This window comes from Mustela erminea, chromosome 5, assembly GCF_009829155.1.
Source record: "Mustela erminea isolate mMusErm1 chromosome 5, mMusErm1.Pri, whole genome shotgun sequence".
In the NCBI taxonomy this organism is placed as follows: Eukaryota; Metazoa; Chordata; class Mammalia; order Carnivora; family Mustelidae; genus Mustela; species Mustela erminea.
In genome coordinates, this window is record NC_045618.1 from 87851323 (window position 1) to 87867615 (window position 16293).

At 35.2% G+C, this 16293-nt stretch overlaps 1 protein-coding gene across 2 annotated transcripts in view; it reads left to right on the forward strand.

The window, feature by feature from the left end:
• Window positions 1-16293, forward strand: part of TTC6 (tetratricopeptide repeat domain 6) — a 214642-nt gene that overhangs the window by 146129 nt on the left and 52220 nt on the right. Inside the window, exons 11-16 of one of the 2 annotated variants that reach the window (XM_032344066.1) lie at window positions 1099-1472; window positions 7029-7491; window positions 7833-7962; window positions 9117-9289; window positions 11333-11469; window positions 14490-14659. In XM_032344066.1, coding sequence (XP_032199957.1) covers window positions 1099-1472; window positions 7029-7491; window positions 7833-7962; window positions 9117-9289; window positions 11333-11469; window positions 14490-14659 — 1447 coding nt within the window. Of the gene's footprint in view, window positions 1-1098; window positions 1473-7028; window positions 7492-7832; window positions 7963-9116; window positions 9290-11332; window positions 11470-14489; window positions 14660-16293 lie in introns of those variants that run through there. The other variant, XM_032344067.1, reaches the window with a different exon arrangement.

Consider the following 16293-nt stretch of genomic DNA (forward strand, 5'->3'; position numbering starts at 1 on the left):
TATATAGTCAGCAAGGGGAAATATGAGTATCTTATGTTCTACTTCTTTTTCAGGCACATGCTTTCCACAGATTGATTATATATAATCACACTTTCATACACATGTGTCTGTATTTCTTGATATATACCTATATTATACATACATATATTCTATAGTCTATGTATAACCCTATTCTCTATTTTAATTACGTAGTGAGTTACATATAGTTTCTTGAGATGGGGGAAGTATGGTAAGTTATAGAGGGTCAATATTTCTATTATACTTTAGGGTATCTTAAAGAATACAACTAGCTTGTGTGAAATTGTTATGTTTGGAATTTGGGCCTAACTTCACAATAAAGAAAAACATTTGTATAGCAAATTATTATTTATTAACAAACTTAAATGCAGTTAAGTTACTGATAGTGGCTCAATAAGCTGGAAATGCTATATCAAAGGATTAGAACTAATCTCTTATTAATAATGAGTTTTTAGAATTTCAAGTACTAATACATAGTTATTGCAAATTATTTATAATTGTTGGTATATTATTATATTGATATTAAAAGTAAAGTTGATTCTTTGATGATTAGATAAAAGAAATATTAGGCTGGAATTCTGTTCTTAAGCTTATAAGTATCGAAAATTATTTTAGAAGATACTTGAATACTGTTGTATAGAAATTCAGTGTTGTTAAAATGCTTTTGAAAATAGGCCCACAAATTGGTTTTATAGGATAAAGCACTTTAATATTTTTTACCCATTCTACCAATTTTTTAGTTAAAAGAGTATGTACTTTATTTGAATATGTAAAGAGCATTCTCTTTTAATTAAGAATATATAAAATAACAGTTTATATAAAAAACAGTTAATGTATATCTACTTTATAGTGTTATTTTTATGTAGCTAACAAAATGGCACATAACCAAACTATTGTACTTTGCTTTAACCAACCTATTATTAACTTTATAAGCTGACTTTGAAAAACATCAAGAATACAATTTAAAATTTTCAGTAAGTGACCAAACTACATGAATAATAATTGTAACTGAATTAGTTTAAAGCATCTAGCAACTAAATTGATTTTAAGTTTTTCTATCTTTGTTTCCTTGCTAATAAGAGAGTAAAATCTGCAGTTGAATTGAAGAAGGAGGAGGAGGCCACAACGCCAATAGAGATTAAGGATGACATGCAAAGCAATATAAAAGACATTGTATTTCAGAAAGCAAAGCAGTTGGAGGATTGGACGGCTCAGCAAAATCAAACTGAAGAACCCTCTGAGAAAGAAAATATAGATACCATCTTAGATAACATTCAAGACAGAAGCAGTTTGAGAGATCTGTCTCTCTCTCTCATTGAAGCATCTAAAAAAGCTGGCATTAGTTACATCGTTTATCCCAAGAAAAAGAAGACGAGACTGAAGAAAAGATTGAAGCACAGTAAACTTACAGCTGTGTATGATGAATTATCCAAGCCTCCAAAAGTGCTTAAAAGGTCTTGTTTAATCAATACTTGTTAAAGTTTATGAAATGTATTCTGGTTTTGGCCTTAATCTTGTAATTTCACTAACTGAAGTTGTTATTTTATTCACCATTGAAAATATGTTAAAGTCTTAGCTAAAGGAGAATTCCCTACATTTTAGTATATGGGTATTCAATAGTGTAAATATATGACTGGTTTAAACTATATATATATATATATATTTTTTTTTTTAAAAGTTGAGGCTGACTTAAGGACATAAGTAAAACTAAGTCAATTTGATAGTTAAATGAAATCTTTCAATGGAAAGAAATAAAATCTGCTAAGTTATTTTTTGGAAGTGATTTAACACCAAAAAACCACCTCTGCTCAAAACAAATATCACTCATTCAAAAGTTCAATTAAATTGCTGAAATTCAACTGTTTTCAAATTTGAACTTAATGAATTGAATAATCTAAATCAACTTTTTTATGCTGTGTGAGCCCTTATTCAGGGATCAACACATAGAAGTAATTAATTTTTCTCCTTATTTAAAAGTGATAGTATCTAGCATGTTTAAAAATGTGCTAGGACATGGGACACCTGGGTGGCTCAGTGGTTGAGCATTCAGCTCCTGATTTCTGCTCAGGTCATGATCTCAGGGGTGCAAGATGGAGCCCAATGCTGGGCTCCCCACTTAGCAGGGAGTCTGCCTAAGATTTTCCCTCACCCCCTGTTTTTGTGCAATCTCTCTCTCTCTATCTAAAGTAAATAAATAACTCTTTAAACCAAGGTGCATGGACCTAAGATGACAGCAATGGAAGTTCCAGGTATGCTCATATTTAAGTGTTCAGAGCGCAACTTTCTTATAACTGAAGGGTTGTGCAAAATAGTTTGCAAAAAGCTCTGGGCTTTATTTCTCTTTAGATATCCTCAGATGACAAAATTCATTAAATTTATTCCCTTTGAAAAGTAAAGACTTTCCTTTCATGAGAGAGTCATAAGTGTTTTGTTTACTTCATTATTATAAAAACTTGCTGGTTCTGAAAAAGGGTTAAATTAATGATGTTTTGGTGTGGTGACTTACTGTCCCTGGAAAGCCTTGGGAACAGCCTATGTAAGCATCAGTGAGAGAGTGGAACAGAGACTAACCCTGGGGGAAGATATGCCATTTAATCCTGAGTTCCTACATGCTACTTATGCTTGAGTTTTCCCTGCAAAAAAATGTGGAGCTGTTTTTGTTAGCTCATCTTTAGAAGACTTCAGATAGGTGTTTCCTAAGTTGACAAATGTTTTGACAAGAACCAGACATTTGCTTATGCATTTTTGAAACATTTGCTGATTTCAAAGCACATGAATCTTCACAACAGAGTATACAACAGAGTATACAGCACTGCACCATTTTGGCCATGACCTAAGTGACTTCTATCTCTAGAAAGGATATAAGCAGGTGAAACACTATTTTGGTATAGTATTTTACTGCATACTGATTATCACTTTAATTATAAAGTTTCACCATTTAAAGAGACTTATTTGCCTTTTAACAACTGGATTTGAAATTTGTATGTATTGCCAACAGAGGTAATAGGATGCGCCTTTTGGTGGAGGCAGTAAAACCAACTATGGGAGTATTTGTCTAGGATAATAGATTAGGATAGCTTGCCTAACTTCTTTTTAGAAAAATCTTAATCTACACTAATTTAGTGCAAAATTGTAGCCATGAAATAATTGTTATTTTAAAACAAGTTTATGGAGAAAACTTTAAAAAATAATCTTATTCCTATAGTTTGAGATCTTTTCCCACTAATCTTAATGTGCTTAACACAGAATTATCCTTACCATTTTATATCTGACCTTTAAGCTTATTTAATTATACTCATTCTTTTTTTTTTTTTTTTTAAAGATTTTATTTATTTATTTGTCAGAGAGAGAGAGAGAGCAAGCGAGCACAGGCAGACAGAATGGTAGGCAGAGGCAGAGAGAGAAGCAGGCTCCCTGCCGAGCAAGGAGCCCGATGTGGGACTCGATCCCAGGATGCCGGGATCATGACCTGAGCTGAAGGCAGCTGCGCAACCAACTGAGCCACCCAGGCGTCCCAATTATACTCATTCTTGCTGGCTCCCTTGAATGGTTAGAAGAAGACTGTGTGTATACACTCATATATCAAGCCAAAGCTTGACTGTGAAAAATAACTCATGCCAAAGTGTATTTGAGCTGATTGAAAACCCAGACCCATGTGTTTTCCATCAGTCCCTTTACTATAGGTTACCCCTATTGCTTTCCCCTTCATCTAGGTCATGGAAGGATGCCATGTGTCCGCAGAAACTTTGCTCCTTCACCATTTCTCTGGAAATTTCCCTCTGCTTTGGTTTCTGAGTCCAATATTGGTGGACCAGCCAGTGAGCAACTGGCTGAGTTTTAGCTCACGGATACAGCAGGAATCTGTGTTTGTTGATGGCTCCTGGCCCACATTGTCTCCCTTGTATTCATTTCTTCTATCTGACCTGGACTTCTGTAAACTGTTAGCTTCTCAGATCTCTGCCAGTGTTCTCTCTTCCAGGACTGAGTAACATACTTGATCTGAGATCCAGGCCAGCCTTTTTCCTATTGGCTCTCTGATTTCTGTGAATGCATTACCTTCTTCACTTTCTAGAATAACTGGCCATGGTCCTGACTTCCACTATCAAAACTTCCAAACTTGAGTAGCTGCTGAAAGTGAATCGGTAGCCTCAGGTCTGATTTTCTTGGCCCATCTTGCTGCTGTTATTGCCACCCCCTCCCCCCAAAGAGGCAGAATTTATTTCCCTCACAAGCAGGAGATGACATATTTTTCTTGTGCTGTTAATCTGTAATTTCCCTTATGGTCTGGTATTGCTTTTGATATACTAGCTTGGTGGATGGTGATATAGGATGGAATTGGGGCAGTTATAGAGATTTCCACTTGATCCTTACTACTATTATCTTCTTCAGTGTATAGTCTATGCAGTTATTAAGTTGATTCATTCCTACTACACATTCTGGAACTAAGGAAATTATCTCAGGATGAGTCCATGTCTCACTAGATTTCATTAGATGGTTTTAGGCCAAGATCTTTTATATCACTTTATCTTCATAATTTCCTAATTTGGCTCTGGACTTCAGTGGCATTTACAATGGGTATCTGGATCAGCATAAGTTTAGGGTATCTAATAATTCCCAGGAGGCTTGGGTGTTTCCTTTTTTCTAGAACTTTTGAAACTTTTGGGAACAAATCATTAAAAACATCAAGACCACATTGCAAGATCCTTCCTCAACAGGACCCGGTCTGGCTTGCCTGTCAGGTGAGAGATTTTAGGTATGAGTTGGCTAGGGTCTGAGAGCTGCATAAGAGGTTGTAAAACCCCATTATGGCTGGTTAGGCTTATTCCCAGAAGACCTAATGGTTTTTCATACATTTAAGTCAAAAAACACCTTAGCTGGGTGCCCATCTACCTTACTTTCTGAGGACCTGCAGTCATTTAGTTATTGCCACAGATCCCTGTAACTTCAAGTTTTGTCTGGGGCACCTGGGTGGCTCAGTTGGTTAGCATGGCACGCTTGGTTGTGGCTCAGGCCCTGTCTCAAGGGTCTTGAGATCAAACCCCACACTGGGCTCTATACTCAGACGGAGCGTGATTGGATATTCTCTCCCTCTGCCTCTTCTCCTCCTCTCTCTCTCTTTTTAAAATAAATAATTCTTGAAAAAAAATGTCTATCTACCAAATCTGGCTAGAAATCTACATCAGAAATCTGTATTTAACAAGTTTTCCAGGTGACTGATGCTAAAGTTTGGGGATCACTCAGAGTATGTTAGGATGTTCTAACAAGGCTGCATTGGCTAGAGCTAACAACTACGGATCCAAGACCACCTATGTGGAGGAGGTATGTAGGAGGCTGATGGGTAGTAGCTGTAGCTCCATGAGAGGGTTCAGGAGGTCCCAGCTGCGTGATTTTGGGGTGTGCCTAAGTATATTTGATAGAGCGTATGAACCAATGTCTCAGTGTAGTCATCGAAATATTTATATGGGAGAGGTTTGAGTTTCTCAGATGAGGGAATCTGACTGTCCCTCAACTAATCTCTTCTATCAAGAGAAGATGAATGGAATTTGGAGATTCAAAACTGTCAGCCTCATTCATGCTTGCTCAAATATTCACATCCTATATTTCAGTTCCCTACTCCTTTCTTTTTTTTTTTTTTTAAATTTTATTTATTTATTTGACAGAGAGAGATGACAAGCAGGCAAAGAGGCAGGCAGAGAGAGAGGGAGAAGCAGACTCCCTGCTGAGCAGAAAGCCCGATGCGGGGCTCGATCCCAGGACCCTGAGATCATGACCTGAGCCGAAGGCAGCGGCTTAACCCACTGAGCCACCCAGGTGCCCCCTTAGAAGTTTCATTACCTTGGTATACAATGTTTAGGGAATTTGAGTATTTAATAGGTACTGCTCTTCTCTTTTGGTCCGAAGTAAAATGATTCCACAGTTTTTGTAATCATTACTGTTGTCCCTGTGAGTATTGGTAGCTACTTGATTTCCTAATTCCTTGCCTTCCACCTGAACACCATCCCTGCTAACACTGGTGATAATTTGAGGAGCTTTGATAGCACCACCTACCATGGATTATTTGTGTCCTATTTTATCCTGGCAGGAAGTTTATCCTAGGATCCTTCTGAGTGTGTATTTCCCGAGTCTACCTCTGGTGCTAATTATTTTATCAGCCAGGTACAAATTATACCATGATATTGTAGTATCCTAGGGTCAAAAACAACAGAGCCATTTTCTATCCCTAAGACTGAGAGGACAAAAAGTAGGAGTGATTACTAGAACCTTCAAGAGGAATTGTGTAGAAAGTGTTTCCCTAAAAAAAGTAGTGATCTTTGGTCAAAGATTACAGCCAGTTTGAGGTGACCCTTCAGGAGGGAGCCAGAGGAATAAATACCTTGACTTCGCTCTCCTCTTTTCCTCTTCAGGATTTCTATTTGGACATACCCAGTTAGAAGACAGAGAACAAAGGATCTCATGGATGTAGTCTTTACAGACTAGTCTCTTGGGCAGAGGGCAAAGTAGAGGAGGGTAGAGATGACTGTAGAGGTGGCAATGTCTATTGAAAGCAAAGTATCATAGTCTACATAACAAAGGTGAAGACTGGGATGTTAATTTGGTAGTTTACTGTCTAGTCAAATCTTTTCTTCTTCCCATTTCCTCAAGTTCCTCTGCTCTCCAACCTCTTGGATGGCATTTCCTATATTACATCAGTTTACCTTCTCAATTCCTCATTGAATTTCTGTTGTGGGGGGGACAGGGGTAAAATTAAATCTGAAAGGAGCATCAACACCTTATTTCAGTACTGTAAGAAGGCCACATCTTTAGATAACAATCTTCTGCTTTCATAAATAAATTCTTCATATGGTGTTACAATTTTGATGAAAGAACAGGAGGACTTGGTTTGCATAAAAATATTGTATAATTTTATTTTAATAATAGAAAAAAGTAATTTCATGTGTGGCTGAATTGATTTATTGATTATAAAAATAATTATATTTGTATGATTTAAAAATCACTCTTTTAATAACTAGATCAACATCTCACGGAATCCTTCCTGGACAGAAGAAATATTTAATCAAAGTTCCATTATATGAACGTAAACTTCCTTGTCCCAGTCTACCTATGTGTTTAAATTTTGATGAATTTGTCCAAAGTAAGGGAGGAATTCCAGAAAATTGTGACCCTCGAATGTGGGCTCTTGATATGTTCTCTCATCATAAAAATCAGAAGACGACCACAAAAAAGAAAGTTGTTAAAATATCTATCCAGAAAGCCTCATCTGAAAGAATAAAAGAACCACCAAAAATAGAATTGAGTGATTCTTTGAAGTCTAGTCTTTCTCCAGAACTTATTAAACATTACGAATCCGAAGTGGAGATCCTGACTAAAGAAATAAATGCTAAGAAAAAATACCCTGCATTTGCATATTGTAGGCGTGGAGCTATTTATAGGAAACTAGGAAAGTTACAGAGTGCCATGAAAGATCTGCAGGAAGTAAGTCTTATTTAATTGAAATAACAATATTAACAATTTACACTTATATTGATCATTATAATGCTCTATGTAATTTATATAACCCTCTATGTAAATTATATGATAATTTCTACTAAATTTTGAAACAAATATTTTAGTATACATGTGGGATTATGAAATTATAAATATTGGCATTTTCAATAATTGATATTAAAACCACTATATTTTGTCAGATTGGGAGGTATCATTTTATACTATATACATAGAAAGACACTGGGAAAAATAAATTTGCAAAATTTATTTGATAGTATGTCTTCCTTTAATAAAACAACTTTAATTGAATTTATACATATATTTTCTAGGCTATATTTTTGGAGCCATTGTTTCTCAATGCCTACTGGCACCGACATTTCATTTATCTTTTTCAAGACAAAATTAATGAAGCTTTGGATGATTTGAATTATATAAATAAATACAATAAAAATAATGGAGGTGGGTTGTCTAGGCAGTTGTATTATTTATATCTTTACCTAAGTTTTGGTCATTTAATGTTATTATAAATATATATGAGTTAACAGATAAAAGTCTCCAAAAATGATTGTAGCTTTTAAAAGTTAAATTTACTCTTGATATTGTATATATTGGACTTATATGATCCTATACTGTTTTCAAAATACATGCTTTGAAATGTTAATGTCCTTGTGTATATTACAATAAATTTGTTCCTTACTGTTCATCCCACAAGAAGGATATGAACTTAAAAATTTTAGTTATAGAAGTGATTCATAAAGCCTTTCTTTTTTTAATTTTTAATTTTAATTTTTTTAAAAGATTTTATTTATTTATTTGACAGAGAGAGAGCACAAGTAGGCAGAGAGGTAGGCAGAGAGAGAGGGGGAAGTAGTCTCTCTGCTGAGCAGGGAAGCCCAATGGGGGCTTGATCCCAGGATCCTGAGATCATGACCTGAGCCAAAGGCAGAGGCTTAACCCATTGAGCCACCCAGGTGCCCCTTCGTAAAGCCTTTCTTGACCACAAATCTCTGAAGCCTTGCAGTATTCCACGACTTCTTAGTTGGATGGAATCTGTACAATTGCCTTTATGTACCATCCTCTAGCCAGCTTGAATGGAATGAGGAAACAGAATTTTTTGGGAATGAGAAAATGTCACATTCATCTTTGTATTCCCAGCATGCATAACATGCCCCTAGAATATAAGTTGAACTTTCTAAATATTGTTTGATCTATGCCTATTTTTGCCAAAGTCCATAAATTTTTGTTTTACTCAAAACATTGAAAGAGTACAGAACACTTTAGATATACAAAAAGGTAAAAGGTAATTTTTGGTACTTAAAATTGAAATTTGAATGAAATGACTTTGACCAATGAAACAATTAAACCTTGATTTTACTAAGTGTAAAAAAAAAAGAGAAAGAAAATGCTTTTAACTATAGTGAGCATTTATCAGCTTTTGAGGGCATGTTCCGCATTGTTGAAATAGAAAAAAAAAAAAACCTTAAATGAAATAGTTAAGGAAGTAATAGAGAAAAATTATTTTGAGACTACATTTTTAGAGGGAGAGGGATTAAAATTTTCATAGGTAATAAAAGGACTGTATCACTAAACTTTATCTTTTTAATTTTCTTTAGAGGCATATTTGTCAAAGGCAGAAATTTTCAGGAGAAGAAACAACATTACTTTAGCAATTCTAAACTATACCCAGGCAATTAAATGCAAGCCCACAGATGCCGATATATATTTCAGGAGGGGTGAGATGCATGAAATAGGAAACAAAGTACTGGCCATTGATGACTTCTCTAGAGTAAGCTCTATTACATAGAATGCTGACATTTATATATTTTAGATCATGATATCCTCATTCTGATATTATAGCAAATCATTGAAATTGTTTCATATATGTTATATAATCCAAACTAATTTTTTATATGTTAGGACCCAGAGTGCTCAGTACTGGAATTGATATTAACACTATGTCAATTAAAATTATTAGTGAATGAATGAATTTATGTCAAAGAGTTGTGTGTGGGAGCATTGAGACAACTCTGGGAGGGAGGGTGCGTGACTTTTCTAGCTCTCTCCTCTTGAAACATGAAACAGTGGTTAGAGAAACTTTTGAAAATTGCTTCCTCCCTTCAAGCAAAAGAGAAAATGATTTTCCCCTTCTTACTCTTGAGACATGGCTGATTCTCTTCTGCAGCAAATCTCTCTGATCTTAAGGAAGCTGTGCTCATTGGCTCATTCATTCATTCACTCAAATATTTATTGACTAAGGTGCTGTACAATGTAGTAGACAAATGTTGGTGAATAAAACAATTATGTTTCTTGCCAACATGGAGCCTATAGTTTAAAGGACAGATATTAAAGACATAAATACATACATAAATGCATAGTTATAATTTATGATGAGTGCCATGAAGGAAATACAGATGATGGGGGGTGGGTAAATGGATATTTAATTATATATTTATATTGGGGAATATCAGGGAATTCCCTTCAAGAAGTAAACTTTCAGTCGAACTATACTTTGAGGCTAGAGTCAGGCAAAATATTCCCCTGATTGCAACAGAATTGTACTCATCTCCTTACCTCACTTTAAATTCTAGTTTGTAGTACAATTGAGAATTTAGAAGTTATTGAAATAATTTAGCTTTCTATTTTCCCAACTGCCCTGTTTCTTAATCCATGATAACCACATACATGATATTCTTTTGCTTCAAGAGAACGTTTTAATTTATTAATATTTAACTTCTACTTTAGAAGTGACCAAAAGTTTAGAAGTGACCAAAAGTCTCTTTTGAAAATATTGAAATTATTAAATACCTACTCCTATTCATTTACTCCTTGCATTGACTAATATAGGTACTTGAGGTCAAGCCAGCTTCAAAATTTTTTGGGTTTTTTTTTTTCCCCTCTGTTTTTAAAATACTTAGTAGTCCTTCTGCTTTACTTCTCCCCCCCTACCTCCATATCACTATATAGGCAATGAGTTTATAATAGAGTATACAATGATTTTGTCTCTTTGCTCTTGCCTTGTATGTCAATGTGAAATAAATAAACCAAGACCAATTTATTTCTTTTCACCATTTTAGGGACTAGATTAATACATATTTGATTTGATTGAGTCAACCTTGATGCGGTCTAATACATAACATCTTTAATTGGGATAAATGCTGTGCTCTATTATCAAAAAGATTTTATTTATTTGAGAGAGAGAAGGAAAGCAAGAGAGCAGGGGGAGGGGCAGAGGGAGAGGGGAGAGAGAGAGTGTTAAGCAGACTCTGTACAGAGTGTGGAGCCTGGTCTAGGGCTTGGTCTCAGACTGAGATCATGACCTGAGCCGAAATCAGAAGTTGGACACTTAACTGACTGAGCCACCCAGGCACCCCAAAGAAGTTTTATCAGTTAAAATTTCAGCAGGCAAAAAATCCTTGGCTTCTTATATATGCTGGTTTTTTTTCCTCCCTCAGAAAACCTCCCGTTTTTAGAATTTGATGATAAATGCTCTTCCTAAAGACATCGTCTTTAAAAATTTATTTATTTGAAAGGGAGAGAGACAGAGAGAGTGCCCCACTTGGAACTGGATCTCACAGCCCTGAGATCATGACCTGAGCAACAACAAGAGTCAGATGCTAAATGGACTGTGTCACCTGGGCACCCCTAAAGACGTTGTCTTTAAATGGAAATTTGAAAGTTTAGGCATCTTAAAGTAGTTCGCTTTTATGTAATCTCAAGTTGAAAAACATGTAGTTGTAGTCCATTTAATTTACTATGAGATTATATACTTGTGTTTTTTGTTTTTTCATTATGTGATATGTTTTGTGCATCCTCTCTATCCACCATGTAGTGTATTTTTTATGATCCCAAAAGAACAGATGCGTTATTAAAACGTGGGATGTTTTACTATGAAAATGAAAACTGGATTTCAGCCATACAAGATTTTACAGCTCTATTAAATATAGATCCCCAAAATTCTCAAGCCAGGTAAGAATTATTTTAGATGTGATTTTTGAAATTATCATTTTTTAGAAATACATTCCTAGAAAAGAAAATTGCTTGAAATACATCAGACAGTTCTTTAGAAATAGTGAAGTCCATTTTCATGGTTACCAGTGAATGAAAATCTTTACCTATATCCTAACCGTAGTGTGTAATTTCATTTAATAGGCATAAAATTTAGAATTGTTTCATTTGTATTTTCTAAATGCTAGTTACATTACCAATTTTTTTAAAGATTTTATTTATTTATTAGACAGACAGAGATCCCAAGTAGGCAGAGAGGCAGGCAGAGAGAGAGGAGGAAGCAGGATCCCCGCTGAGCAGAGAGGCCCGATACGGGGCTCTATCCCAGGACTCTACATTATCAATTTTTAAAATATTGACCCATGTTTTTTCTTTAGATTTCTTTATTATAACTTGAATAATAAACTGTTTTTCCAGACTTGTGGTACATAATACAGTTCTTGTTTTGTTGCTTTTCTTTCAATCTAAGTTTTGTTTTGAAGAGATTTAAAATGTGTAAAAAGTCATACTTTCTCATTTTTTCACTCACAATTTGTTCAATATTGAAATTTTTTAGAGTAGCATGAAACGTGCACCCAGAAAAGTATACAAATATACAGCTTAATGACTTATCACTATGTAAATAGCTGCATAGCTGTTACCTGGTCCAGAAACATTTCCAGCACCTGAGAGACCTCTTTGTGCCTTTCCTCCCCCAGAGGGTAACCACTGTCCTGGATTCCATTTTAATCACTTTCTTGTAGTTCTTTATAGTTTCATCACATAAGTATATGTTCCTAAACACTCTTAGTTTAATTTTGCAATTTAAAAAATTTTTATGTAAGTAGAAGCATGTGGTGATATTCTTTTTGTGTCCAGCACTTGCTGCTTCATCTTGAGCTTTGATGTTATGAAGATGGCTTCTTTCCTTAAACCTCATGAGCTGACCTCTGCTAGCATCAAATTTTTTTCCTGCAGTTTCCCACCTTTCTCAGCCTTCACAGAATTGAAGAGAGTGAGGGCCTTGCCCTGGATTAGTTTTAGCTTAGGGGAATGTTGTGGCTGGTTTTGCTTCCTATCCAGACCACTCAAACTTTCTCCATATCAACAATAGGGAGTTTCACTTTCTTATCATTCCTGTGTTCACTGGAGGAGCACTTTTTTTTTTTTTTTTTTAAGTTGGAGGAGCACTTTTAATTTCCTTCAAGAACTTTGCCTTTGTACTCACAACTTAGCTGTTTGGTGCTAGAACTCTTGTACCAAACAGCATCAAATTAGTTGGAGAAGAACAAGATTAGTTCAAGGCATTGTAAGGTGGTGCTATCTTATGGAAGACCTTATATGTCATTTTGAAGAATTTGGCCTCCTTCCATTGCCAATAGGGGTTTGCTGAAAGTTTTTGAGAAAAGACATTTTTATTACCTGATGATAAATCTTATTACTCTGGAGCTAGGAATGGAGTAAAATCGTAGCATAGGTGTGAGCGGATGAGGAGGATCTGAAGTATGAGGCAATGGAAGCAAAATAAGGAAAGGATGTAAAAGTCATTGTGTTTGAAGAATTGATGTGACTTAATGATATCTTACAAAAATATTACTGAAGGTTTATTCTGTAAATTTTAAGTTCAGAATTATGTATATGATGAAAAATATTAGGATTATTCTTAGGAAACAGGAGTAATTAAAAATAAATATAACATTCTTGTAGTCATTAGAAAATATACAAGACATGTCTTAAAGATGGGACAAAAAATGTTTTACTGCAGGATAAAATATCCTGGGTTTCAGGATGTTTAGTGCCTTTTTTATTTTTAATATATTTTTAGTTTTTTTTAAATTTTTTTTTATTTGAGAGAGAGAGAGAGAGAGCATGAACAGGGGAAGGGGGAGATGAAGGGAGACACACAGACTCCCTGCTGAGCTGAGGCCTCTTGAAGCTCGATGGGAGATCAGGACCTGAGCCAAAGTCAGATTTTTTTTTTTAATTTTTTAAAGATTTTATTTATTTATTTGACAGACAGAGATCACAAGTAGGCAGAGAGGCAGGCAGAGAGAGGGAGGAAGGGAAGCAGGCTCCCCGCTGAGCAAAGAGCCCGATGTGGGGCTCAATCCCAGGACCCTGAGATCATGACCCGAGCCGAAGGCAGCGGCTTAACCCACTGAGCCACCCAGGCGCCCCCAAAGTCGGATGTTTAACTGACTGAGCCATGCGGGTGCCCCTCTGGATGCTTAGTGCTTTTGAAAGACCTTTGTTACCAGTCTGCCGACATACTGGCTGCACTCTTTTCTCCAAATTATCATTGATTTTATAACTCTTAAACATCTCTTTATCCCCCCTATACTGGATTTAACTTCTTCATAGCATAACTTCATTATTCCTATTTTTCCTTATTGTCTATTTTATTTCTAAAAGCTGATTTGCTTTACATTAGTAAATGACTGAAAATGGAATTTTCATGATAATTTCAAAATTGGAGTCATAAATTAAAAGAGATAAAATCCAATCACACAAATGATGAAATTTCATCCATGTAAAACAGACTCCCATTTATTTGGGCGTATCTACAATGCCAGAGAAAAATCTAACAACTCCACTCACTGAGACCCATTTCCTTCAAAATGAATTATTTGTTTTTTCTAGAGAATAATGTTGTATAAATTAGTCAAACATTTTGGGTACTCACATAATTAAAATAAATCTCACATTTATTTTATTGACACATCTCTCTGATAAGTGCAAAAAATATTATAGAGTTACTAAGCATATAATTAGCATATAGCATATTATTTCTAAGCATGTAATTATATATACAATAAAGTACAATTGATTATTTGTAAGAAGTTTTCTTTTTTTTGCTATTAGCATCATCACTAAACTTTTTTGGGAAGCAAGTGGAAATAATCACAAATTATTATTCAAATACAAAATTAGTTGTGTTTACAAAAACAGAAAAATGTGTATTTTACAATACATATTAAAATGATATTTTTATTTTTTTCTAGGACATACAGAGGAAGAGCATATTTTAAACGGCAATATTATAAACAAGCAACTCAAGATTTTTCTGTGGCAATTCACTTAGATCCTAATAACTGGTTAGCTTTGTATTACAGAGCCTGCTTATTTAGAAAGAGTAGCCCCTTTAGAGCACTGCAGGATTATAGTGTTTCAGGTACTACACCTTCAACTACACATATATAGGAATTTGATCTGAAGTTCACCAGTTCACTTTCAGAAAATGTAACACTAATATGGGAGGATTAATGTACTATGTATATTTTTACGTAGTTATAGTTATATATTAATATATATTTATGTAATATGTATTTTTATATATATTTACAAGCTACAATGGTTTAGCTGAAGTGTTCCTAGTATGCCCTGTTAGTGAACGTGAATGTGTTTGTACTTACATGGGTGTGTAACTTTGGCAATGGGAGAATATCATTTCAAAGAAATTTCTTTTTATATATTAAACTCTGAGGTTATTTCTGGAAATCCAGGCCTATTTCTAGTCAGCTTGCTGCGAATTTTCCTGGTGGGCTGTGTCCTACTCCATAGGTCCAGCCCAGCCCATTGATTAGTCAAATTCAGAGTTTTTTAACCCTTACATAAAAATGACCTTTGAGAATCCTTAGTGATAGGATGCCAATAGCTAAAGATAACCATTTCCACTTTCCCCTGTATCACTGTCTTCTTGGTCTATCAATAGGCCCAGCACAATTCTGGGCATAGAGTAAACACTCAGTAAACATCCCCAGCTGAATAAATTAACCCATTTTGTAGGATAATTATAGCCAGAGACCAACATTCCAAACGTGGCTGTGTTCCCCTGGGTGCAAAGTGCTAGAACCCTATCATTTTAGACAAGGCAGTATCTAGTGATTAAGAGACAATTAGACTCATAAAGAGAATTGCACAGCTCTGAGGCCACCCTTCCCATGAATATTCACATAAAACAACACAAAAGTCCATTTTATGTGCTGAAAGGACTCTGGTGTTCTCCCTTCTAAGGACTTTTGGAAAGGAAGACTAAGTTAAGGTCTTATTTAATTCTCTTATAATCTTTGCATATAATTTCTGCTCTCTGATTGATTCTCCATTTTTGTTCATCCACACAATTCTTGTGGTTACTGTTCATGAACATTTTGGGGTTCAAAGGACAAATTTAACAGAAACAATTTAAATTTGAAGGTCAGGCGCACCCCTTTCTATTCAAGTTTATTTCTCTCTGTCAGCCCTGTCCATCTGCCACCTGGCCAGACTCCTTTCTAGCCTCTTTCTCATAATTCTCTCTTTTCCAAGTTGTGGAATCTTCACTCCCTCTTTTCTAGACTATCACAATAATACAAAATCCCTGTCATTTAATTATTCAGAGCAGACCAGCTTAATTTTGGCTTTAATCCTTGTCTGCAGCCTAGCCTAAAGAGTTTTATCTTCTACATTCAAAAAGGACCCTTAAGATTGTTTTCCAAGTAGTAATAACATCTAACATATATTCGGCATTTGACTACTTGACAAATGCTATTCTAAATGCTATATATGGTGTTTCAATCAATATGCAGAATAATGCTATGAGGTAGGTGTTAATTTCATCCATGATGAAGAAGTGGAGGCCCAGAGAAGTGAAGTAATTCTAATGTTTTTTTCCCTTCATAGGGCAACCCTGAAACTGCAGCTGAGTTGCTTTTTGTCAGCCAGTCATACCGTGAATGGAGCAGTCAGACTGCCTTCATGGGATTATTTATTTAATCTGTATGATCGTTGCTTACACTAGATATACTTCCCAAAATCTAGTACTGTGAG